Source organism: Oryctolagus cuniculus, chromosome 12 (assembly GCF_051225735.1).
Source record: "Oryctolagus cuniculus isolate XC-2025 breed Fujian yellow rabbit chromosome 12, ASM5122573v1, whole genome shotgun sequence".
Classification (NCBI taxonomy): domain Eukaryota; kingdom Metazoa; phylum Chordata; class Mammalia; order Lagomorpha; family Leporidae; genus Oryctolagus; species Oryctolagus cuniculus.
This window is the reverse complement of record NC_142878.1, coordinates 91,858,296-91,883,562: the sequence shown is the minus strand read 5'-3', so window position 1 is coordinate 91,883,562 and position 25,267 is coordinate 91,858,296. Positions and strand designations below refer to the sequence as shown.

The 25,267-nt window shown below is 54.3% G+C and overlaps 1 protein-coding gene across 1 annotated transcript in view; it reads right to left on the bottom strand.

Annotated features, from left to right (window-relative positions):
* Positions 1-3,814: 3,814 nt before the first annotated feature.
* NOX5 (NADPH oxidase 5) overlaps positions 3,815-25,267 on the bottom strand; it is a 32,124-nt gene continuing 10,671 nt past the window's right edge. Inside the window, exons 8-17 of the mRNA XM_008249804.5 lie at positions 24,424-24,606; positions 23,035-23,167; positions 19,006-19,148; positions 17,281-17,466; positions 15,982-16,026; positions 15,445-15,569; positions 14,561-14,645; positions 13,461-13,560; positions 5,193-5,359; positions 3,815-4,474 (exon numbers count right to left, since the gene is read on the bottom strand). Of these exons, the coding sequence (XP_008248026.2) occupies positions 4,343-4,474; positions 5,193-5,359; positions 13,461-13,560; positions 14,561-14,645; positions 15,445-15,569; positions 15,982-16,026; positions 17,281-17,466; positions 19,006-19,148; positions 23,035-23,167; positions 24,424-24,606 (1,299 nt within the window). The 3' untranslated portion in view covers positions 3,815-4,342. The remainder of the gene's footprint in view (positions 4,475-5,192; positions 5,360-13,460; positions 13,561-14,560; positions 14,646-15,444; positions 15,570-15,981; positions 16,027-17,280; positions 17,467-19,005; positions 19,149-23,034; positions 23,168-24,423; positions 24,607-25,267) is intronic.

Sequence of the window (25,267 nt, the reverse complement as noted above, 5' to 3'; positions counted from 1 at the left end):
GCCGAAGCCTCTGCGGAGCCCAGCCAGGTGTGGGGAGGGGGCATGCTGTGGTAGTCTCTGGGGACCCAGAGCTCACAGCATCCAGTCCCAGGGAACACGCTGCAGGCGCACGTATGAACTTGCATTGAGCAGAATATGGCTCCTCTTTTACCAAAAATAAAAGCACATCCCTTTCTCCCTGCTGTGCGGAAACGCCCTCCTCCCTTCCTCCCCTCCTCCTCTCCCTCCACCCTCTCTCTCTCCTTCCATCCTTCCCTCCTCTCTCTCTCTCTCTCTCTCTCTCTCTCTCTCTCTCTCTCTCTCTCCATCCCTTTCTTTTCCAGCTACAGGTGCAGGGAGGACCCAGGTGGCGCACATGCTGGGTGGCGAGGTTGGGAGGCCGATGCTTCCTGGGAGTCCAGTCTGCTTCCAGCCCTCTCTGCCCTCACTCTTGGGTGTGTTTCCCCTGGGGATGGATTTCTTGGTTAATCTTGCGTCACCTAACGGTAAAGACAGATCGTAAGAAGATGAGAGGAGCATCTATTCCGCGAAGCCTCTGCACCCCAGCGCAGCTGGGCGGCCGCTGGCCATAGCCCTGTGGACACCACCTCCCTCCCCCTCCCCCATCTGCCCAAGAACTCTGCATTCTTCCTGCGCCAGGCTCCGGCCTTCTATTCTCATCCTTGGGTCTTCCAGGGCCGGCAACTTTGCGTCCTCAGTCTGGGTAGCCTCTCTTCCTGCAGCCCATGTCCTAGACACTTGAACTTGAGAATGAAGGAGCGACCCCAAGACAACACGGCTGAGCCTCTCTGTGTTCTGTTGCATCCTTTACACAGTTACAGGAGCCAGACGCAAGCGCACAGGCTACACAAGTAATACCCGAAGGGCGAGGCACACAACCTTGCCGCATGAGCTGTTCTCTGCGTAGCACAGAAACACCCGGAGCAGGCAGGAAGCAAAGCCCCCTCCTCTCCTGCACCCTGAGCCGCTGGGACCTCCTTGGGGCGTGGCCTCCCAAGTCCCCCTGCGGCCAGCTGTTTATCCCCACGTGGCACAGACACGGTCATCTCTCTTTTTATCTTACAAATAGGATCATATAAAACATCTGCTGCTTGTTTTCTTTTTCTTTTACATAACATTGTATTTTGGGCCTCTGTTTAAAATAAACCCATCAAATTAATAAATGCTCCTCACAGACTTCACAGAGGAGCAAAAAAGCAACAACCGCCACACCCCCAAAACCCAAATCCTTCCCCTGTCCGCCTCCCGCTCCCACTCTCCAGGGCACACAAAGGCATTTCTGTGCGTTCTAGAAATGACTCTGCACCACACGGCTGCAGACGGGGAAGCGCCGGCTCGGAGGGCTCCCTGGAGGCATCCAAGGTTGCATAGCTCACGGCAAAGGCAAGTGCCCGGCTCTGCGTTTTCCATTGTGCACCTGTACGTCAGGTGTCTGTCTGGTGCCAGTCTCTGCAGGTGTCTCCAATCCCTCCCTGGTGTTGACCTTGCCCACAAGGCTGGAGACAGCCCCTCAGCCTCCCCGCCCAGGGCTGCCCCCGCACTCATGCAGTGTTCCGGGTGGGTCCTGCCGAATCCCTTGTTTCATTAACACCTGCTGGCCCTGCTGTCACGTTGTTACCGAAGAAAGGCATGGACAAAGGCAAAAGTGACAATTAGAGGCACTACAACTCCCTTCATAGGCCCCCTGCGCCGGTGGGGACTGACAGATTATGCCCACTCCTCTCCGCTCTGTGCTGCATTTGGGGGCCACAAGTCTGCCCTGGGGTGTCCACCTCCATGATGGGGGGGTACAAGCCCACCCCCAGCACTCTCTTTTTCTGCAGGTAGCCCAAGCTTCCTCTGTTCTCGCCCTGTGGAAGCATCTTGATGGACAGGGGCCTCTGAGCCCGTGTGCTGCCCGCCCTGACACCCGCGATGGCTGGAACCCTGTCCTGGCCGGCCTGCATGGCTCAGCTGCTCCTCGCAGATAAGCACTGTCGCTGGCCCTGCCCCGACCCCTACTGTCCCGACCCCTATCACCGCTGGCCCTAAGCACCCGCCTCACCTCCCGGCCCCACAAAACTCCTGCGATCCTTGATTCTGCAGCGCCCTCTCGTGGGCACCTGGCGCAGTCTGGAGAGAAGACCCAGGCTGCCGACTCGTTGGGAGGCAGCCATGTGAGCTGGTTGTGGCTCCTAGAGTCCCGTGTTCATGTTTCCCACTGCTCCCTCTCGCCGCGCCGCACCCAGTTCCGCACAAACAGCTGCCGGCGTGCTTGTGCGCGTGGGGGACGGGCAGGCGCTCAGTGTGGGGAGATGCCAGTCCAGGGCCCTAGTGACTGTCCTGTCTTTGTGACCCATGCACCCCAGAGTCAGGACCAAGGGCCTAGGATCCCCACGGAGCTCTCGAATCCTAGGGAAGTCTGGGGGAGGGCACTTGCCCGGGGCTGAGTGGGAAGGAAACACAGCCCTGTCCAGAGACCCCGGCCCAAGGCCCCAGAGCCGGGTCTGCATTCTGCCCCAGGGGACGGAGGCTCCTTGCCCACCCCCGACCAGGTTCTGCCCCACCACCCTGGCGTGGCTACTTCCTTCACGACAGCTGACCACCGGCTCCTCTCTCTCCCGCAACTTGAACGTCTGTCTGCCCAGCCCTTGGGGTGCTCTGGCCTTTCCCCAGGGCCCCCTTCAGCTTCCCCGGCCCCTATTCTCTGGGAAGAGGTCCCCCCAACACACTCATCCATCTTGTATCAGCGCCACCTGCAGGCTCTTCCTGGCGCCCCAGCCCCACCTGGAATAGTGATGCCATCACCATGGCCACCGCCCAGCCTCTCTCCCTGTGCCTCCGCCAGGGGCTGCCAGTCCATGGACAACAAAGGTGCCAGCTGCAATGCCCCTGGCACCTGCCCTAGTCCAGTGGCTTTGGGGAGGGCCCGGTCAGCCTGGCTGCAGACTGAAATGTGCTGCTGGGTGGGGAGGGCAGGGCGGGCGCTGTCCGTCCCTGCCCACGGCGCGCCCGTTCTCAGAGCGCCTCTGCAGGTGCCGCGCTGCCGGCCACTCCTGCCCAGATAGGAGTGAACAAGGGCTGCAGCCCAGGGACACAGGGGCCTAGAGGGAAGGGGCAGAGACACAGAGGCCACACAGGGCAGGAGGGGGAGAGATGGCCAAGGCTACACCACACAGCCTGCTTGATTGACAGGCGGATGGCTTCCCATGGCCCCACCGACAGCCCACCCGGAGGCCGTCTCTACCTTGGTCCCTAATGATCAATTCCCAGAGAGAGAACAAGGAGGCCAATACGAAGAGCAAGAAGAGAAACTGAGGCACACACCTGGGGTGGGGGCATGCTGTTCCGTCTCCCTGTGGGAACAGATCTGGGGGAAATACACACTCCAGCTCTCATCCCCTACACCTGCACAATCAGACGCTGTGGGCATGGGCCCCAGGAATCTACATCTAAATCTGCTGAGTGGCAAAGGGTCCAGCCACTTTGAAATGTACCAGCAAGGTCAGAAAAATTGGCAGGTGCGAGAGGGACTGGTGGGTAAGAAACACTAGGGCAGAGCGTTAACTAAGACGTCTCACAGGTGGGTGACACTTCCGGTGGGCCGTTCCTTGCACTTTCTGTACATCTGGGAATTTTCCTAAGAAGCTGCTGGAGTACCTCTCCCAAGTTACTGGGTGATCGGGCAGGGGCGGGGCTGCTGCTGCAGAAGTACTTGCTTGGAGGCCCTGGGCCGTGTGCTTCACGCCCCTCTGACCGCCAGCCTCAGGCATCACAGAGTCACAGCCTTCCCAGGGTGCACAGCAGGCTGGACAAGGCCTGCCCATCCCTTGGGTTCTTTTTGTTTTTCTTTTAAAGATTTATTTATTTGAAAGGCAGTTACAGAGAGGCAGAGGCAGAGAGAGAGAGAGAGAGGTCTTCCATCCACTGGTTCACTCCCCAATTGGCTGCAACAGCCGGAGCTGCGCCAATCTGAAGCCAGGAGCTAGGAGCCTCTTTCAGGTCTCCCATGTGACTTTTCAGGGGCCCAAGCACTTGGGCCATCTTCTACTGCTTTCCCAGGATATAGCAGAGAGCTGGATCGGAAGTGGAGCAGCTGGGACTTGAACCGGCACTCGTGTGGGATGTCAGCATCACAGGCAGAGTAAGCCCACTACACCACAGCACCAGCCCCTCCTCGGGTTCTGATGCAAGTTTGCACTGAAGCCCCCTTGCCTGGGTCTCCGTGTTGAGCAGGATCAGGTGGTCCCTGGGCTTTGTCCTGCCTGGCAGGTGGTCTGAGGCTGGTCCCTGTGGGGCACTTGTGCCAGAGTGAGAAGCAGACCAACAGTCTGGGCTGGGGGCCGAGCATGGAGCACAGAGGCTAGAAGTTCTCCTGGAAGAATCTGAAGTGGAAGTCCGCGCAGTGGGCCCGCAGCACCTTGGCCAGGGCCGGGGAGCCGCAGAAGAAGACCTGCACCTTGCCCTTCTTCTCAGCGGCCACTTTCTGGAACACCTGCAGTCCGCGGGGTTGGGGAGAACACAGAAGGGTGGTGGGATGGCCAGCCTGCCCACCACACACCTGCCCGCTGGAAGTGAGCATGTGATGGTGCCAGCAATGAGCATCCCCATGGACAGAGGACACTGTGCAGCCCCGAGATGCACCTGCTGCGCTTGACTGTAGAGCCCGCCCTTGGCTGTTCATTTAAGGGCCGCTGCTCAGCTCCCAACACAACCCAGGAGCTCAGGCAGGGGCTGGGGCCAGAGATAAGCAAGAGCCAAGCCCTGCACTCTGGGATCTGCCTCCGTGGAGGACATATGCACCAAACCGCAGGCAGCAATGGCATGCCGTAGCAGACATGCGTGAGGCTACATGCTCCCAACTCCATGCCCCGACTGCTCAGGAGAGAATGAAAATGATCAAAGCAATCTAAGAAACAAAATGGAAAGATTGCAATTCTTTGCATCTTGGGCCTCAGTTTCCCCTCTTGGTGACAGTAGAAGCTAGACTCAATGTCTCCCGAGGATCCAGTCCTCTTGGGCTTCCTCCCTCTGGGAGCCGTGGCTGGCAGGGCCCTGATGGGTCTGTGGGCTAACGTCCTCTGTGAGCGAGCTGGGGTTTGCTGGCCCGCTCGGCCATCCTGTCTGGCCCGTGACTGCAGGGCCCCTGGCTGCTCGTTCCCTGACCTCCCGGCTGCGCCTCTGGCTGGTGAAGCCGTGCAGGCTGCCTTTACCTTGTTCCAGTCCGGCCGGCCAGGCTGTGTGCGGGTCTGGAGGCCTGTGATGGAGTCCTTCTTCTCCTTCTCGGCCAGGAGGTCGAGGGCCATCTGCAGGCCAATGGCCTTCATGTCGTTCTTGCCCAGGGCAGAGGTCATGTACATGTGCAGCTCCAGGAATCGGTCTGTGGGCGGGGGGAGGGCGTGCTGCTGAGAGGCTGGTGCCAGCCATGGCCTCGCCTGGAGCGTGGAGCGAGACCGAGGTCTCAGAACACGTGCCTTCAGCCAACCATAGTGGCCGGAACCTGTCACGGGGTCGGGCTCTGGAGAGGAGACGGCCCACGGCTTGAGCTGGGCCTACTACGTACAAGACACACACGAGCTCCTTAATACTCACTGCGGGCGTGCGCCTTCCAAGCACCACACTAGCTAAGCCTGATTATAGAAGGGGCCGTGGATCCCAGGGTGGCCAGCATGGGGGTCCTCAGGCTCAAAGCTCCTGCCCTTCCGTTTCTCGTTGTGTCCATCTCCAGAGTACTTGGGGACATGAGCCAAGCGTGTGTGAAAAGGGGTCAGGTCACAGGGCTGAGGGAGGCACGAAGGGTGCAGACAGCACGCGCCAATGACGGGCAGGGACAGGCTCCAGCAGATGGAGGGGTGGGGGCTGGGTCAGGTCTCAGGGGCAGGATTGGGGTGGGGGTGGGGGGTGGAAGAAGGCAGCCTAAGAAGGAAAGGTAGGAGCAGAGGCCAAGAGGTGGGAGCAGGTGCGGCTCAGGGTGACCGCCTGGCTGGAACAGAGAATTCTCCGGGGACTGGACCATGGAGGGTCTTGAATGCCCAGCGAAGAAACGGGGGAAGGTGGAGGGTGTCTAAGTTTGAGCAGGTGTGAGGTGGTGATGACAGTGCCTAAGGGAGGGGCGTCTGAGAGCTGAAAACCCATTGAGAGCCCCATTGCCCTTAAATAGCTCTATGCTGCTCCCAGCAGGGGAGCTGGGGCATGGACCCCCCAGCCCCTGGGGCAGCTGGGGCTCCCAGGTGGTCCCCCTGCCCTGCTCCCGCCCCCGCCCTGTGTTCATGCAGCTTCCTGCTGTGTGCTGCACACATGGTCTCCTTCTCTGTGTGTGCCGGGCTGCCTTAGACCTGTGCCCAGCCCTGAGCTGGGATGCCGGAGGGTGCAGCCATGGGCAGGGAATCTCTCTCGCCTGCTCTGCCTCCATTGCTGGCCCCGTGCAGGGCTTTGGGCCGTCTCTGTGGCTTCACCTGCCGCCTCCCTTGGCCCATTCTCCACTGCCTTCATGTCCCAGCCACTGTGGCAAAGCCAACGGCCCCAGGAAGGGTTCAGTTGTGTCACAAATCACCTGGGCCTTGGCAGTGCCAGGTGGTATGGGCCAGAGGGAGATGCATTACAAGGAAAGCCCACATGAGGGGTCCCAGTCCTTCGAGCTCTCCCTCGGAGTCTCTGTGCCCCCGAGAGGGCTGAGAGGAGGGGACAGGAGGCAGCAGGGTAGCAGGGGGAGAAAGGGAGGGGTGGGGCCTCTCCAGACAGCCGTGTTGGGGCGGTCGTCCCAGTTCTGGAACATCCACAGGAAGGAGACAGAGAACAGCCACGCGCACAGCTATATTCATCTCAGCTTTGTTCATGACAACTCCAACAGAAGGTTGAAGATTAAGCTATAGGATTGAAAAACGGTGGACCAGCCTCATGGCGCAGCAGGTTAAGCCACGGCTTATGGTGCTGGATGCATCCCATCTCGGAGCACTGGTTGGAGTCCCGGCTGCTCTGTTATGGGTCCAGCTCCCCACTAATGCACCTAGGAAGGCAGCAGAAGATGGCCCAAGTGCTTGAGCCCCTGCCACCCATGTGGGAGACCTGGATGGAGCTCCTGGCTGTTGGGGCCGTTGCGGGGAGTAAACCAGCAGATGGAGGCTCCTTCTCGCTTTCTGTCACTCTTTCCAATAAACAAATCTTTTTTTTTAAATCATAAGCCACAAATTCTTGCATTAAAACCTTGCTGTATAAAGTTGAAGCCAGGACCTACAAGTTCCAGAGGCAGTTAATGAGAAACCCTGAAAGAAATCTGATGTAAGAAACTGTTGGCTCAAGGTGCTCTGCGAATGCAAAGCCCTGGGTTAGCCCCACCCCTTTTGTTTACACACATGAGGAAGAAGCAAACAGCAAATATTTATATACCAGCAACTAGACATTTTAAATTTAATTGGAACTTCTCCTCTAGCTTGTCATCATAAAATTAAGTTCCTAATGAATTCATATACGTAAGAGCATTGAGGATGAAGTCAACGCTATCTAAATATTTGCTGTAATTGTTCCGGGCCAGGCGGGGCGGGAGCCTCGCTGTGATGGTCTAAGCTTTATGAGCCACCTCCCCAGAGGGTCCCCTTGAACTTCGGGCTTTGAATGTTTGTTACGGTAAACTGTCTGAATGTTTCCTACAGAAAACCATGGGTTTCATTATTTGAACTTGTGTTTATCGTAGCGATTTGAAGTTATTCATGAAAACCTTGTGATAATTAAGCAGCCCAATAAGATCTATTTCCAGGGAACTCAGCCAGTGGAAAAAAACTACCTCAATTCTCTTAAAGTTAAAAATGTATCTAAAGAGATTTCTCCTTGTGCCCCTGAAACAAAACAGAGACCCAGAAGAAGCTGGGAGACCCGTAAGAAGCTCCTAGCCCCTGGCTTCAACCTATCTGGGAAGTGAACTAGCAGATGGAAGATCTCTGAGGATCTCAGTTCATTCTCATTCTCTCTCTCTGTTTCTTTCTCTCTCCCCCACCCCCCACCATCTCTCCCTCTTTCTATATATAACTTTGACTTTCAAATAAATAAATAAATCTTTTTTTAAAAAACCTTATTATATTTATAAGGAATTTGTGTTGAGCAAAAGGAACCACCTTAACCAGCAGTTTCCAGCAGGTGCAGAAGGACTGGAATTGCTGCGAGAAGGGAGACCAATGAGGTCAGTGCACAAGGGCCAGCTTTCTGCCTGGTGCCAGCGTCATGACGATGAGGGTCAGAAACTAGAGTGCAGGGAGGCCAAGGGAGCTCCACTCTGCTGGGCACAGTGTGGGAAAGGGGAATTGCAGACAGAAAAAGGGGGAAGGAAGGAAGAAGAGAGGCAGGGAGGGAGGGAGCGAAGGAAGGGAAGGGCAGGCAGAGGGAAGCTGTGGACTCAGTGACTCGGAAGCTGCATCAAGTTCCCCCTGAGTCCTTGGCTGCAGCTGTGAGGAAGAAAATGACCCGAAAACACAAGGGTGAAAAGGAGTGGAGAGAGCTTGCACTACACAGGGCGCCAGGTCGTGTGATATCAGAAGTGTACCCATTAGTGCTGGAGCTAACAACCCTACACTAGGAGCTGCTCTGGATGCTGGCAAAAACTGCAAGCATGTCTTGAAAAAACCCACAGAATCCTAAAGAACTATGCACCAGGAAGGAGTGCAGGATGGTTTGAAGACATATCACAAAATCTGCAGTACAAAACGGAAGAGCCACAAAGTCTGAGAGCCAGGCATGCAAAGACGCCAGAGAACATGATTTAGTTGGGAGAAAAGGAGTCCTTGGAAACAGACCTGGGAGTGGCAGAGATGACGACTCAGCAGACAAAGACGCTGAAGTGATCCTTACAACTGTGCTCAAGGACAGTAGAGCGAAACGAACAAAACAAACGTAATGAGGAAAGAAATGGGAGACACTGCTGGGGAAGGAAAATACAATAACAGAACTGAAAAACACAATGGACAGACTCAACAGTGGCTCTAAATCTGTTGGATTTCCATGTAAATGCTAGAATCCGCTTGTCAACAGCTATTGTAACTACCTGTTGGGATTTTGATGAGGATGAGGTGCTGCAGAAGAGAGGAGCCGTGAACTTGAAGATGCGCAAAAGAAAGCATTCAAAATGAAGCAGTGAGAGGGAGAACACTCCTGTCACCTGTGGGATGCTATCAAGCTGTTTAACATACCAGTAAATGGAGTGATAGGAAGGGGGAAAAGACACAGAAAAAAAATATGTATGTGGGTTGGCGCTGTAGCATAGTGGGCTAAGCCTCCACCTGTGGCACCTATGGACACTGATTCTAGTCCTGGCTGCTCCTCTTCTTATCCAGCTCTCTGCTGTGGCCTGGGAAAGCAGTAGAAGATGGCCCAAGTCCTTGGGCTCCTTCACCCACGTGGGAGACCCGGAAGAAGCTCCTGGCTCCTGGCTTCAGATCAGCGCAGCTCTGGCCATTCCAGCCATTTGAGGAGTGAACCAATGGACAGAAGATCTTTCTCTCTGCCTCTCCCTCTCACTGTAACTCTACCTCTCAAATAAATATTAAAATAATAAAATCTTATTAAAAAGAAAAAGAAAAAATACATATGTAAAGAGAAAGTAGCTGAAACTTTTCCAGCTTGGTGAAAATTATAAGCCCATATATACAAAAAGTTCAGTGAACTCCAAGTATAAGGAAATGAAGCAAGTCAAAGTGAGACACATCATAAGAAACACTGAAGACCAGTGATAAAGATAAAACCTTTGAAGTGACTGTTCCACGGTGTAGTCACACAGAGCTTGCTGGCACAGGCCAAGCAGTCCATGTGGCCTTTTACATTTGAGAGACATGGTGAACACTACGGTGAACTCCAGACCTACGAGGTTGCTGCTGGCATAACCCCGCATCCTGTCTTACAGGTAACATTGGTTTTTAGAAGTGGAAAGGACACACTCTAAAATAATCTAAATGTATATTATACTACACAGATAAACAGTAGCATAGTCATTGTTATCAAGCATTATGTGTTGCATGTAATTGAATTGCTGTACTACTGTGTTACTGGCAGCCCAGGTTTGCTTGTCCCAGCATCACCCCAGACAAGGGAGTGATGAATTTTGCTACAATGTTACAGTGGCTACTATGTCAGGAGAGAGTAGGGATTTTTCAGCACCATTGTAATTATGTGGTTCACCATTGGCCACAAAATGTCATGTGGCACTTGAGTGTTTACTATGGTAAAGATGTTATACTAAACAGCTGTAAGAAGTTAAAGATGTAATAAACCCTACAGCAACCACTAGAGCAATAAAATAAAACAATAACGTACACTTAATAATCAAATAATGGAGAAAATGATTATACAAATATATAATTAATATGAAAGTGTAGAGGGAAGGAGGGGAAAAAGGACAAACAGAAAACAAACGATGGTGGATTTGAACCCAATTATATCAGTAATTCAGTAATTGTGTTACATAGAAATGGACTAAAAACTCCAGTTAAAAGGCAAAGATTATAAGATTGGACTTATAAAAAGAAAGATCCAGCTACAGCCTGTCTGTAAGAAACTCTTTAAATATAAAGATACAGACTACTTAATGGATGGAAAACACTGGAATTTCTCTACCGATGTCAGGAAGAGGAGACTCCAGAGGAGGGCTCTCCTCAGGACATCATATGCTGAGATGGCGGTTCATTCACCAAGAAGACAAACCCTCAGTGTGTGTCCATGCTTGCTGCGGAATGAAGGCTCTGACTGGCCTCTGTCTCTGGATCTTGGGAAAGAAACTTAAACCCTTGGAATTTCCCAATATGGGTATCTCTGTTACTCAGGAGCCCTTGGATCGCTCCTGGGTTTGTGCTAACAGATAGGATGACTTATCGGGACTAGTCACAGTGAATAGAAGATCGGGGTTTGAGTCAGTCCAAGCACTGGTGAGTGTAGGGCAGCTGAGGCTTGAGGTCAGTCATTCGGTCAGTGATTCAGTCACTTGCTCCTGGTTGCTGAGCTGGAGGCTGACGGATGCATCTTGGTTTCACAGGGAGAAGGCACAGAGGCTCTGTGTACAGCACTCTCCCTACGGGTCCTGCGTTGTGTCCTTTCTGTAAAACTGTAAGCCCAAGTATAGCACTTTCCTGAGTCCCTTGAGTCATTGCAGTGAATCATTTAGCCTGTGGTGGGTGTGAGAACCCACGCATCGCAGCCCACTGGTGAGGAGTGTGAGTGACCTAACAGCCGTCGTGAAGGACTGAGTCCTCGCCTTGTGTGGTATCTGTGCTAACTCGGGCCAGTTACGGGTAGAATGACATTGCAAATACCAGTTGGTGTCAGAAAAAGCTTACCAAAGAGCTTTGAATAAACAAAGCCAAGGGGAAATAGGTAAGTCCATAATGACAGCTGGAAATTTAAACACTCCTGTTCTGGTAACTGACAGAACAGATAAAAGTCAGACATGAACAGCATTCTTGGCCCACCTGATCACTTGCAGAACAGTGGAATTTCACATTCTTCTCATTTGCTGAGGGAATAATCACCAACAAAGACCATACTTCAGGTTATAAAACAAGTTTCCATCACATTTAAATGAACATGTCCTAAAAAATGTACTCTCCCTCTACAACACAATTAAATTAGAAATCAGTAGCAGAAAGAAAGTTCCAAATGTTTTAAAATGAAACAAACGTATAATTGGCCTATGGATCAAAGAAGACATAACAAAGAAAATCAGAAAACATTCTGAGTGAATGATAATGAAAATGCATACAATAAAAATTTGTGTGAGGCAGCTACAGTATTCTTTAGAAATAAATTGATAATATTAAATATATTACAAAAAAGCAAGGCCTTAAGTGTTAAGAAATTAGAAATAGAAGAGCAAATTATATGCAACATAAACAGAAAGATGGAATTAAGGTGATAAATCAGTAAAATAAGAGACAAAAAATTGAGAAATCAGTGAAATTAAAAACTGATTATTTGAAAAGATCAATAAAATTGATAATCCTCTGATGTCCTGTTCAGGAATGAAAGAGAAAAGATAAGTGACTAACATTGGGAATGAAAAGGGGGCATCACTACAGACCACACAGACATGAAAAGGATAATAAGATAATATTACGGATATTATAAAGCCAATAAATTCAGTAACTTAAAAAAAGGACAGATTTATTGAAATGTACCAACTACCCAATGTAGATTTAATGAAATACACTAGCTACCAAAGGTAAGAAGAAATAGATCCAGAGAAAGGAAGAAAATTTTTTGTGAATGATATATTTGATAAGAGGCTGTATCTAAAATATATAAAGAACTATTACAACTCAAGAATAAAAGAGACAAAAATCCAGTTAAAAAATAGAACAAAGGCATAAATAGATTAAAAGATGCCCAACATCATTAGCCATTGGGGAAATGCAAATCAAAACCACAATGAGCTGTTGCTTCACATCCATTAGGATGACTATAATAATAATGAGAATGATAATAATAATAAACAGATACCAATGAGTGTTGGTAAAGACATGGAGAAACTGGAACCCTCGTACACAGCTGAGAGGAGCAGCCAATTTGGAAAATAGTCTGCAGCCCCTCAAAAAACTGAACATAGAGTGAGCATGTTCAGATAACCAGCAATTCCTCTCCCACGTGTTACCCAGCAGAAATGAGAGTGGTCATCGATATAACAGCTTGGATGTACATAGTCATTGCACCTGTATCCAAAATAGCCCCAAAGGGAAATACCTTCCATGTCCAAAAACAAGGGAACACAAAAGCAATTGCACTATATCCGTAAAATGGAATACCACTCACCAATAGAAAGGAACAACTACGTATTGAAACTAGCATCTTTCATCTGCTGGTTCACTCTCCAAATGGCTGCAACAGCCAGGGCAGGGCCAGGCCAAAGCCAGGAGCCAGGAGCTCCATCTGGGTCTCCCACATTGAGTAGCAGGGGCCCAAGCACTAGGACTGTCTTTTGCTGCTTTCCCAGGCACATTAGCAGAGAGCTGGATGGGAAGTGGAGCAGCCGGGACTTGACCCAGTGCTCACATGCGATGCCGGTGGTGCAAGGAAGACTCAGCCTCTGCTCCACAACACCAGCCTCAAGGAATCTAAATGTTTAACAGTGCCCATTTCACATGAAAGATTCATCATCAGAAGAGAAATTACAAAAATAAAAGACTATACTTTCATAAAATGAGAATTTAAAAAAATGAAAAGGGGAGGGAAATCCTATGAAGTGCCTGGAGCGACTTGCACAGCTGGCTGGGATTATGTGCAATTTCCTCCTTTCTCTTTCTCTGTCTTTCCACTTTACAAAGTGTTAGCTTTTAGTGGAATCCACCCCCACCCACCTTTGCTAACGATGGAATAAACACCTTCCCAAAAAGTTCCTGAGTTTACTTTTAAATGGTTCGTTTTGTGCTATGTGAACTTCACCCTGATTAGAAAATGAAGACCCCAAGTGCCCCGCCCCACAGCACTGCCCTCAAGCCCTGTCCCTCTCCTACCTTGCTCAGCTTCCTTGGCCTGCTCCATCTCCAGCCTGGTCAGCAGGCTCACAAACCACTCGAAAGCCCTCTGGTCTCGGTTGATCCAGATGAAGTCCACCTGCAGAGAGCAGCCCTTTGTTCAGCACGGCCCCTCCCAGGCAGCAGGCTCACCTCTGTGGCTCCTGGACCCAAATGCCCACACTGGTGACACGGGACAGGCATCATCACCGCCATTCAACACAGGGGAGAATGGAGGTGAGGAGCCTTGCCCGGGCCACAGAGCCACACAGGACGAGAGCCTGCGCTCCTAACTCCAGGGCCAGCATTGTCTCTGCTGGTTATAGCAAGCAGTGCTTAGATACTAACAGAAAAATAATTAGTTATTCTGTTAGAAGCTCCCTTAAGTGGCCTATGTATAAGAAAGGATTTCTTTTAAAAAAAAAAAAAGATTTATTTATTTATTTGAAAGTCAGAGTTACACAGAGAGAAAGAGAGGCAGAGAGAGGGAGTCTTCCATCAGGTGGTTCATTCCCCAACTGGCCACAATAGCCGGAGCTGGGCTGATCTGAAGCCAGGAGCCAGGAGTTCCTTCCAGGTCTCACACGTGGGTGCAGGGGCCCAAGGACTTGGGCCATCTTCACTGCCTCCCCAGGCCACAGCAGAGAGCTGGATTGGAAGTGAAGCAGCTGGGACCTGAACTGGTGCCCATATGGGATGCCGGCACTGCAGGTGGTGGCTTTACCTGCTACGCCACAGCTCTGACCCCAAGAATAGATTTCAAAATGTAAAAACACATTTCACTTGTAAAACCTCCGTGGGGTCAGGGACAGCAGGCCTTGTGGTTGTAACTGACTCCAGATGACCTGACTTTCAAGCTGCACAGCCTCCAGTGGGGGTCTCACTGGCGGCAGATGGCCGACAGGAGACACATGGATAGTGAGGGGCACCAGGAGAACCTGGGGTATCCGGGGGAGACAGGTGGCTTGTAGTGAGCTGAAGGACCCCAGGAGGGGACGGTCATCTGTCCCTCCCCACCTCTGCACGGGAGGACCAGCTCTGTTCCAGGAGGTGTCCTGGGGAGAAGTTTGGGAGGCCTGCCTGCAGGAGGCAGCACTCACCTTTTGGAGTTTCATGTCCTCGTCCTGGATGCCACTAGACCAGCAATGATGGCATTTGGGACAAACTCGCTTCCTCTGCTGGTGCCTGAGGTAGGAGGAAGGGGGTTTTGGATCCGGGGTGAATACAAGACTTTTCAGCACCCCAAAGAGCAGTTCAGGAGAGGGTGGTAGTGTCCACTCTAAGAGGAAGGGGAGGGATGAGACGCACAAAAGGGACAGAGGGAAGAAAAGCAGGAGAGAGAAGAGGAAATGCTAGGAGGGGAGCAGGTGGAAGGGGAGGAAAGAGGAAGAGAAGGGGGAGGGTGAGAGGGAGCACAACGCCCTGCACTTGGGCCCAGGGCCCAGGCAGTGGCCACATCTGGCTGCCCCTCCCTCACCTGTACAGGACGCCCTGCAGGACGGCGCACCTGCCTCACCTGCACAGGACGCCCTGCAGGATGGCTCACCTCCCTCACCTGTGCAGGACGCCCTGCAGGATGGCTCACCTGCCTCACCTGTGCAGGACGCCCTGCAGGACGGCGCATCTCCCTCACCTGTGCAGGACGCCCTGCAGGATGGCTCACCTCCCTCACCTGTGCAGGACGCCCTGCAGGATGGCTCACCTCCCTCACCTGTGCAGGACGCCCTGCAGGACAGCTCACCTGCCTCACCTGTGCAGGACGCCCTGCAGGATGGCGCATCTCCCTCACCTGTGCAGGACGCCCTGCAGGACGGCGCATCTCCCTCACCTGTGCAGGACGCCCTGCAGGACGGTGCACCGGCCTCACCTGTGCAGGACGCCCTGCAGGATGGCTCACCTGCCTCACCTGTGCAGGACGCCCTGCAGGACGGCGCATCTCCCTCACCTGTGCAGGACGCCCTGCAGGACGGTGCACCGGCCTCACCTGTACAGGATGCTCTGCAGGATGGAGGCGAAGGGCGTGATTCCAATGCCCGCCCCAATCAGCACCGCGTGCTCTGCGGCGAAGATCCTGCGGGTGGGGCTCCCATAAGGGCCGTCGATGTAGCACTGGGCATGGGTGGGTGTGAGAGAAGAGAGCACCGCGTTATGCTCAGGCCGTCATCCCGCGGCTAGAACCAGCGGCTCCCGCGCCAGTGCTCCTGGCACTTGCTGTGTGCCCAGCACGAGTCTGGGGAGATCCCTGGCAGGTGCGAGTGCAGATGCGCTGAGATGGGACCCAGCAGAGCCCCTCCTCTGCACACGGGCTGCTAAGGAGCTGCGCACGGAGCTCTCTGCACTCATCCCACCCCTGGAGGAGGCATGGGCAGAGGAGGGGCTGGGCAGCATGCATATGAAGAGCAGGGGGTGGCGGAAGTCGGGCTGTGGGGCTTTGAGGAGCACGGGCACCACAGCCAGGGTCGTCCTCCCGCGGGGGGGAGGGGCGGGCGTTCTCGGCCATGGCCAGCCTAGAGCCTCTCACCTTAATGTTGCAGAACTGGTGGCTCTCGGAGGGCATCTCGGGGGCCTGCAGAGAGTTAGGGGGGCTCTGGGGTTTGGGGAAATGACAGCGACCCTGATCGTGAGCATCTGCCCATCTCTGGGGTGCCAGTACTGCCACCACAACGACCACGGTAGCCGTCCCTGAGAATGTCCCCACTGGCTCTTATGGTCCTGTCCAGGTCAGCACCCGGCTCACCTCTTAGCTCAGCCTCCAGCCACTCCCACCTTCCTTATCTCCAGCTGGCCTGGGACATTCTTCTCCCTCTGCCTAAATCTCCCTTCTGCTGCCCCCGCCTGTCACTCACCCTGCACTGTCCAGCTCATTGGAAGTAGAGCTTCGCTCGGCTGCTCCAAGAGCCAGAGTCTCCCACCCTGGCCCAAGGCTCCACCCGCCTAGCCTAGTCTCTGCTCTGGGGGTGCTGGTGCATGCGCTCTCCGAGGCAGCACCTCCTCTGTCTGCAGTGGCTGCCCACCATCTCCAGCTACAGCCCCCCGTAGACAGACAGACAGACAGATGGACAGACAGTCAGAGCCAAAGCCCTTCCTTTGGAAGGTGAAGGAAGCAGAGCCCAGAGTGGATCTGAAGGGACCTGAGACAGTTGTGCCTGCTGAGGGAGGCAGAGCTGGGAGGGGGCCTCCCAGCCAGCCGGCCAGTCTCACGGGCCCTGGGAGAGGAGCCAAGGCTGGGAGTGTGGACAGAACTAGCCCAAGATCCCACAGAGCCAGGAAGAGCCTGGGGCCGGGGCTGCCCCAACAAGACCACCACATCTCAGCGCCTGGCTGCTTGGTCTGGGGGCGACGGAATTTCGCATTCCCCACAGTGGAGGACATGAATTTGGCTCCCCTACAAGTTTCTCTAATCCTTCTGATGGCACCCAGAAAGCCTGACACTGCGCCAGCACCTCTGGAGCACCTGCTAACTTTTCTTTTTTTAAACAAAGTGAGAAAGGGAGGGAGAGTGAAAGGGAGAGTAAGGGAGCGGAGGAGTAGGGGAGGCGGCCCTGGCTCGATTTTCATTGATTTTACTTTCAGAGCAATGCTTTGTTTTCTGTTAAACACGGCCATCTAAAGAAGCCTTTTTAAATGTAATTAAGTTTAACAGTGCCGTGGGGAAGTAAGAGAAACATGCAATAGGCAGAGTTAGTGGCAGGTGGCTGGTGATGGGTTGCAGCCACAGCAGGGGCTGTGTGCCGCTTCCTGCACGGGGGCTGGGCTTCCCAGCCCCTGGGAGATGAGCCAGCCCCGCCCACCCCACCCCCCCCAGCTCCCGCAGCCTTACCAGGTCTGCGGAAGAGGCTGTCCCTGGTGCTGCAGCCTCTCTCTCAGTCCTGGTGCATGCCCAGTCTTCACCACCCTGCTGGGCAGGTCCTTCGCTGTATGACGCCAGGTCCACAATGGCGTCCTTGGAGGCGGCCACTGTTCCCTGGGCTGGGGCTCCAGAATGGACGGGCTGGGGCTGCACACCCTGTTTATTTTTGTGATGGAAACTGCTTTAGGATTTAAATCACAAGATGGATACGTGCTAGTTGAACACAATGACACAAATCGGTGAGAAATGTTTTAGACAACATAACCACGCTTGACCAGCCTTGCACATGAGTACACTGGAATGTAGATCATCTTTTAGGCACCTTCTATCCCGGGAGAGGGATGATCCCTGGCTGGGAGTCTGGACTGGCTCCACTGGCTCCCTATGCTGAACCACTGTCCCCAAGGAAGTAGCGTCTTTCCCAGCAGTGCCCCTTGTCCCCTTGTCCCTGCGTTATTCCTCTGTGTAACACTCGTCACCACCCGCCTAGTCGCCTTGTGTGTTCTGTCTCCCCAGCAGGGGGGCGTCAGGTGCTAGGCCTACTTGGCTCAGCTGCGGCCTGGAAGACAGTCACCGCTGTGCTGGAGCCATCTGCGCTAAAGGAATGCATCCAAGCCAACTGCTCTTGCGCACCTGCTCAAAGAGCTTCTGAGAGCCGATCTCTAACAAGGGAACTGCTGGGCCGGGGTGTTCCTGTGGAACACGCTCCGTCTGTACGGCCAGACTGCTCCTGGGAAGAATGTGCCAGTGGACTTCTGTGGCAGGGGTGCCCCCAGTCCCTGGCAAACGGCATCCCCATGTGTTTACCCACAGACCTCGGGGGTGGAAAGTCCTTCAGGAAGAGTCCCCTGTTGGACAGCAGAGGGCGCTCTGCCTGCCTCTACCCGCCCCAAGCTCTGCTTCTGGTAGGGTTCTGGAAAGGTCTGGCCATAGGGATTTCCCCTGGACTTTAAATTCCCCAAGAGCAAGGCAGGGCTGGGCCAGGCCTGGGGACTTGTCTGCCTTTGACCTTCAGCAGGTTTCCATACTCCTGTTATAGGTCTGCAGCCAACAGGTGCAGGCTGCTGAGTTTGTACCCAGCATCCCTCAACCCCCCCTTCTAGCCTTACTTCCTGGGGAGCTGCTCTGGGCTCTGCTCAGTCCTCCAAACCCTCTGGGGCACCAGCACCTTGCCAGTTTTGTGGGTTTCAGCCAGGCTCAGAGATAATGAGGTTGACATTGATGATGGTGATGAGGAAGGGGGCCCACCGGGGCCACGCTTCCCCTGCCCCTCAATTCTCAAACAGTTATGTGTTCTCATCCAGTTGTCCTTGAGACACTCGTGTGAGCAAGGTAAGGCTGGGAAGGAAACTGCTCCCATTTGACAGATGAGCACAGTGAGGATGAGTGAGGTAAAAGGACTTGCCCAAGGCCATACATTTGGCAAGTGTGGCAGCACAAACTGGAGATGATTCTATCTGTTCTCCCCTCTTACCGTGGTTGTTCCTGCCCCTCCAGGCTGTGCTGGATCTGGGGTGGCCAGGCCTCAAGGAGGCTCTGGGACCACACGGGCAGCAGAGGCCAGGACCACGTGGGCTGCCACCCAGCCCGCGTACACAGCAGTTGCTCCATGATCGCTGTGCACTGAGCAGGAAGAAGGCAACTTGGTGCTCACGGGTTTGCCTACTGAGTCTGCCCCTCCCATAGGCCACCTACCTGGGGCCTCCTCTGGCTCTGTCTCAGCCTCAGACTCCTCGATAGCCTCTTGGGACCAAAGCCCACAGGGTCCGATGCCTGGAAGAACTCGTGCAGCCTGTTTGTCCACTGGCCTTCCGACCGGACGTGCAGCCAGATGGTGTCTGAGCAAGAGACAGGAAGCAGAGCAAGGGCTGTGCGGGCCTCCAACAGGCCGCAGGCTTTGCACCGTGGGAGGGGTTGGTGCTGGCCTCAGACGCTTGAGTCCCAGTGGCAATGTCCTTCCTCAGGGTCAAACTAGCTCCACAGGGGCCGGCGCTGTGGTGTAGCTGGCAAAGCCACTGCCTGCAGTGCCGGCATCTCATATGGGCGCCGGTTCAAGTCCTGGCTGCTCCTCTTCCAACCCAGCTCTCTGCTGTGGCCTGGGAAAGCAGTTGAAGATGGCCCAAGTGTTTGGGCCCCTGCACCCGTGTGGGAGACCCAGAAGAAGCTCCTGGCTGTGGACCGGCCCAGCTCTGACTGTTACAGCCATTTGAGGAGTGAACCAGCAGATAGAAGACTTCTCTCTCTGTCTCTCCCTCTCTCTGTCTCTGTAACTCTGCCACTCAAATAAATAAATACATATTAAAACAAAACAAAACAAAACAAATAGACAAACAAAAAAACCTAGCTCCACAGCCAAGGGACTCGGACATCCCAGCTCTCCCAGTGCAGCCAGTGAAGCTGAATAAGGGCTCCGTCTCCTCTCCCAGGCATGTGTCAGAGTTTCTGAGCACACTAGGAACTCCCTAAGGGTGAGGGCCCTGCCTCCTCCACGAGCTGGGGTAGCTCCCATCATTCAACAGCTCTGCATTCAGTAGGTGCTCAATCCATGCTGAGACCAACTGCTCTCATTGTACCCCACATCTGAGGTGTAGCAGGTGTTTGCTGCTGAGGTTCTGTGTTGCGTGGTGACAGGTGGGAAGGAGGGGTCAGGTGTTCCCCTCTGCTGAGGGGAGCCCACATCAGAGCGAGGAGGACCACAGAGGGTCTCCGGCTGAGTCCCTGCTTCCTTCCCTTGTTTTTCTAGACCACAGACTCCCTTGGCTGTACTGGGAAGGCAACGGAGCGTCTCCTCGTTGGGATGAAGTTTTTCAACATACAAAATCACACAGAAGTCATAGCAACACAGAAATCATAAGACAAGGTTTTGGAATGCTGTCACCACAAAGAAATGGCAAATGTCTGAGGTAACGGATACACTAATTACACTGATTTGATCATTACACATTATATGCATTGTGCATGAATCAAAATGCTACATTGTATCTGAGAAATTTGTACAATTACTATGTGTCAATTAAAATCCTAATAGAGAAATTATAGAGGAAACCAGTGTAACAGCTACAAAACATTAGCAAATGTTTTGGTTTAAGAAGACATTGACTCCTTTGTCAGTAAATGTCGGTGAATTCACTCAGCCCCAGCTGCTCTGTGGAATCCCACTCCGGGACACCAACGAACTGAGCTCCACACACAAAGTGGGTGTATTTACCACCCACACAAGCTCATTCAGCTTACTGGGGGAGACTCAGGACTCGTGAGACAGGTGGATTCCAAGCGGAGACCCTGAAGAAAACCCTTCAAGAACCAACCAAGGAGCCAGTGCTGTGGCACGGTGGATCACGCCAGCACTGACAAGGACAGCATCGTGTACTGCAGTGCTGATTCTCCACTGCCAACCCAGCTTCCTGCTAATGCACCTGGGAAGGCAGTGGAAGACGGGCCAAGTGCACACACATAAAGGAGTAGATGCTAAAATAATGATTAAAAATATAGTAAACACAAAAACAAATAGTATAGTCATTTACCATCATTAGCAAGCATCATTTAACTATTCATAATTGTATGTGCTAAATGTTTATGTGATGTAGGTATCTATGCCAGCACCACCATATGGTGATATGATGGTTGTTAGGATGTGAATTCACAATAGGAATTTTTCAGCTCCATTATAGAGGGGGCTTCAAAAAGTTTACAGAAAATGTGCATTATAAAAGAGCTATGCCTGGGGCCAGCGCTATGGCCTAGTGGGTGAAGCTGCCACTTGCAGTGCCGGCATTCCATTTGGGCACCGGTTCGAGTCCTGGCTGCTTCACATCTGATCTGGCTCTCTGCTGTGGCCTGGGAGACCAGTGGAAAATGGCCCAAGTCCTTGGGCCCCTGCACCCATGTGGGAGACCCGGAGGAAGCTTCTGGCTCCTGGTTTAGGATCAGTGCAGCTCCGGCCATTGCGGCCAGTTGGGGAGTGAACCAGCAGATGGAAGACCTCTCTCTTTCTCTTTCTGCCTCTTCTCTCTCTGTGTAACTCTGACTTTCAAATTAATAAGTAAGTCTTAAAAAATGCTATGCCTGGATTTCAAAGCTTCTGCACCCAAATAAACTTTAGCTTCTAACTCCATTTTCCATGGACTTTGTGAAGTCCCCTTGTATCTTACAGGACCCCTGCCCCTACCCCCCATCCGTGCAGTCTGTCATGGATCAAAGCGTCACTAGGTGCATGACTGTGGAGAGAGATCTGGAAGGCTGTGCACCAAACAAAAGGGTTCTCCTTGCACGGATTTGCTGGAGGGATTTCCATTTCCCTCTGTACATTTCTATATTGCCTGAACTTTCAGAGAACATAGATGTTCTTTACAAAACATTAAAGGAAGGAAAAGTAGCCCATCTTGATCATCCCCAGCCCAGTCCATTGTACATCCAGGACAGAGGTGTGAAGCCCCATGTGGGCTTATGTCTGCAGCCTGAGCTGTGGGGACTGAGCCGGGGGTCCTGCCGGGCTGGGGCTGGGTGCAGCCTGAGTGGAACTTAAACTTGGAATGGGGATGACTCAGGGAGTCCCTGGCACCCTGGACACCCCTCCCCTCACTGAGCCCAGCAGGGCTCTCGCTGTACCAGAACACCAACACCACCTTACTGGGCACAAGCACTGGGGCCAGCCACCATTGCCAGGCCAATCGCTGGCCTGGCCAGGAGTGCAGGGGTCCAGGTGCCAACTCCAGCAACAGCCTGGGACCAGAAGGCAGGCATGTGCATGGGTGAGAGTCAGAGGACAGCTGGGCACGGCACGGAGGGCTTAGCAGTCCTGTGGGTGCTGGGGACCCAGGCAGAAACGGGGGTGGTTCAGGGCTGGGGGAGAAGAACGCAGGCATTCCACTGCCTTGGGCTCCGTATGGCTCATGCTCGGCCACAGAGAGGAGCCTGGCCTCCCATCACAGCCCCCTGGAAAACGCCTGCGGTGCTGCCCGAGCCAGCCACTCCTCTGCTTACGGACCACCCATGATGGGGCTCCCATTGTGGCGCAGGGCAGTAAGCTGCTACTTGCAAAGCCTGTATCCTATAGCAGAGCGCGAGTCCAAGCTGCTCTGCTTCTCACCCAGCTTCCTGCTAATGAGCCTGAGAAAGCGCTTGGGCCCCTGCTCCCGTGTGGGAGACCTGGATGGAGTTCCAGGCTCCTGGCTTCAGCCCACCCTGGCTACTGTGGTCATTTGGGGAGTAAATCAGTGGATGTAACACCTCTCTTTATCTCTCTCTCTCTCTTTCTCTCACGTTGTCTGTCAAATAAATAATTTTTAAAAAGAGACAGAGAGGGAGAGAGAACCATCCATGGCTCCCAACTGCCTCCGCCCTCCACCCGGATCCCAACTCTGCTCTGCCAGTCCTCAGCCCCACCCTGGCTCTAACTGGCTCACCCTACCTGCTCCCCTGAGCTCCAGAGGCCTCAGACTGCTCCGTGCGTCCAATTTTTCATGTTTCCACACATGCTTTCCTGCGTCCTCCCTCATCTCATAACCACCTACCAACCCTGCAAAGTGCATGGAAGTGCCGCTGTCTCCCTGTAACCCTCCCGCCAGCCGCCAGCCGGGACAGCCCCTGCCACCCCACAGGGTCAGTGTCCTCCTGTCTGCTGCCTTTCCGCTGGGGCTCCTGCCTCTGTGTGTCTCTGGTTGGGGTCGCCGTGTGGCATTCCCAGCCTGCACTGGGCCCACGGCAGCCACGGAGCCGCTGTACCTTTCTGCTCGGGAGCACTGCTGATGGTGAAAGGGTGCCACTCGTAGCGCGCGATGGTGGGGACGTTCAGGTACAAGTAGTCGCCTGGCCGGTAGTGGAAGAGAGGCGGCCGCCGGATGAGGAGGTGAGTGACCTGGGAGGCAGCAAGGGGACCTGCGTCATCCCCGCAGGCCCAAAGCTGCTAGCCGCTCCCTCCCTCTGCTGCAGAAACCTGGCAAGCCTGGGATAGGATGTGACACTGCCCTGGCAGCCTGCCAGCCTGGAGGTGGGCAACAGAGAAGGGGGAGTCAGGCTGGGCCTGAAGTGGGGCCCAGGGTTTGACTGCACTTCTCGGGGTATAAACACAGCTGCTGAGGGGGCCCCCTCCTCCAGGGAGCCTTCCTGACTGCCCCAGCTCTCTTCATGGATTTGGGCAGCACCTCAGCCAGTACTCGGCATTGTCCAGCAGCTCGTGGGCGTCCCCCCGGGGTGTCAATCACCTTCTGTGTGCTAAGCACTTGCTGTGTACCGGAGCTGTGTGCAGCGCCTCCAAAAGGCTCTGCAAGATGGCCGCTGCTTCGTGCCATGTGCCTGAGCAGCGAAGGCTCAGGGAGCTTGCATTACCTGCCCCGGGCCGCCAGGTGGGAGAGGCCTGCTGCTCGCTGGAGCCAGACCCCAGCCCCAGCCCCAGCCCCAGCTCTCCCTGTCCTCAAGTCCAGGGCTGAGCCCGCCAGAGCCGCCTCTCCTCCCTCCACAGACAGCCACGGCGCCTCCCTCCCTCTCCTCCCGAAACGCCACCAGGCACCTGTTCAGCCTTCCTGTGATGTGCAGCCCCTCCCCCCACAGCCACCGCCTCCAGGTCAAGGCCCTTGGCACCTCCCATCTTCACATGCAGCGGGTCCCCGAGCCAACAGCCCCCAGCCGAGCTCCACAGAGCAAGCACAGAAACCCAGCTAGGCTGGATACACACCACGTGTGTTCCACTCATCTCGCCCACCACGCTCCCGGGCTCTCACAGCCTGCACAGCAGGCTGCCAGCTTGGAAGGCCTTTCCCTATCAGGCCCTGCCTGCCTCTCCAGCGTCTCCCTGTTGGCCCTGTCCTGGTTATGCCCAAGGGCCCACAGTTCCCCCAAGTACAATGGACCCTTTCATAACTCCATGCTTTTGCAAGTTTGCTTCTTCTCCCAGAAATACCTTTCCTGCCTTAGCTTCCAACAAACTCCTATTCAACCCTCAAAACCCTGACACGGGCTCTCCTCCTACATTCTGAAGCATTCCCTGGAGATAGCGTCCAAACAGTTGAACACTGTCTGACATTCTGCTTCTCTCCTCACTGACACACAGCCTAACCCAGCTGCTTGACCCCGGCACCTGCCCCAGGGTGAGATGGGAAAGGGCTCCCCCCGCACCTTGGAGGGGAGGAGGTTGACTTCCACGATGCACAGGGCCTCCATGCGGGACGCTGCCAGTCCGACAGCCTTCTCCAGGAAGAACAGGGTGCCAGGGACCAGCAGCCACTTCCAGAAATTGGGTCCATGCAGGATGAGCAGAAGCCATATGGGGAGGTAGGCCAGGTGGGTCCAATAGAACACCTGGGAGAGCGGGGAGGTGGCCAACCGAGCTCAGGGACCTGGGCGTGCCAGAGAGCCCACTCCCTGGGGACGGTGTTGGGCAAGAGGCTGGGGCTGGGACGCTGCGTTGCTTCTTTGTTCTGGGGACTTGGCTGAGAGAGTGAGCAAGGGAAGGTCCTGATGCTGCAGACCAGTATCTGAGATACAGGCCTGGGGACGCACTGGGCAGAGAGCAACTGTCAAGGTCACTGGTGCAGGAGGAAGCAAGGGGACATCAGTGGACTCCTGGGAGTGGAGAAGCAAGTGCAGGTTTCACTGCCTGCTCTGCTTCTTATTTTATTTTATTTTTTTTTTGACAGGCAGAGTGGACAGTGAGAGAGAGAGAAAGGTCTTCCTCTGCAGTTGGTTCACCCTCCAATGGCCGCCGCGGCTGGCGCACCGCGCTGATCCGATGGCAGGAGCCAGGTGCTTCTCCTGGTCTCCCATGGGGTGCAGGGCCCAAGCACCTGGGCCATCCTCCACTGCACTCCCTGGCCACAGCAGAGAGCTGGCCTGGAAGAGGGGCAACCGGGACAGAATCTGGCACCCCAACCGGGACTAGAACCCGGTGTGCCGGCGCCGCTAGGCGGAGGATTAGCCTAGTGAGCCGCGGCGCCAGCCCGCCTGCTCTGCTTCTAACTAC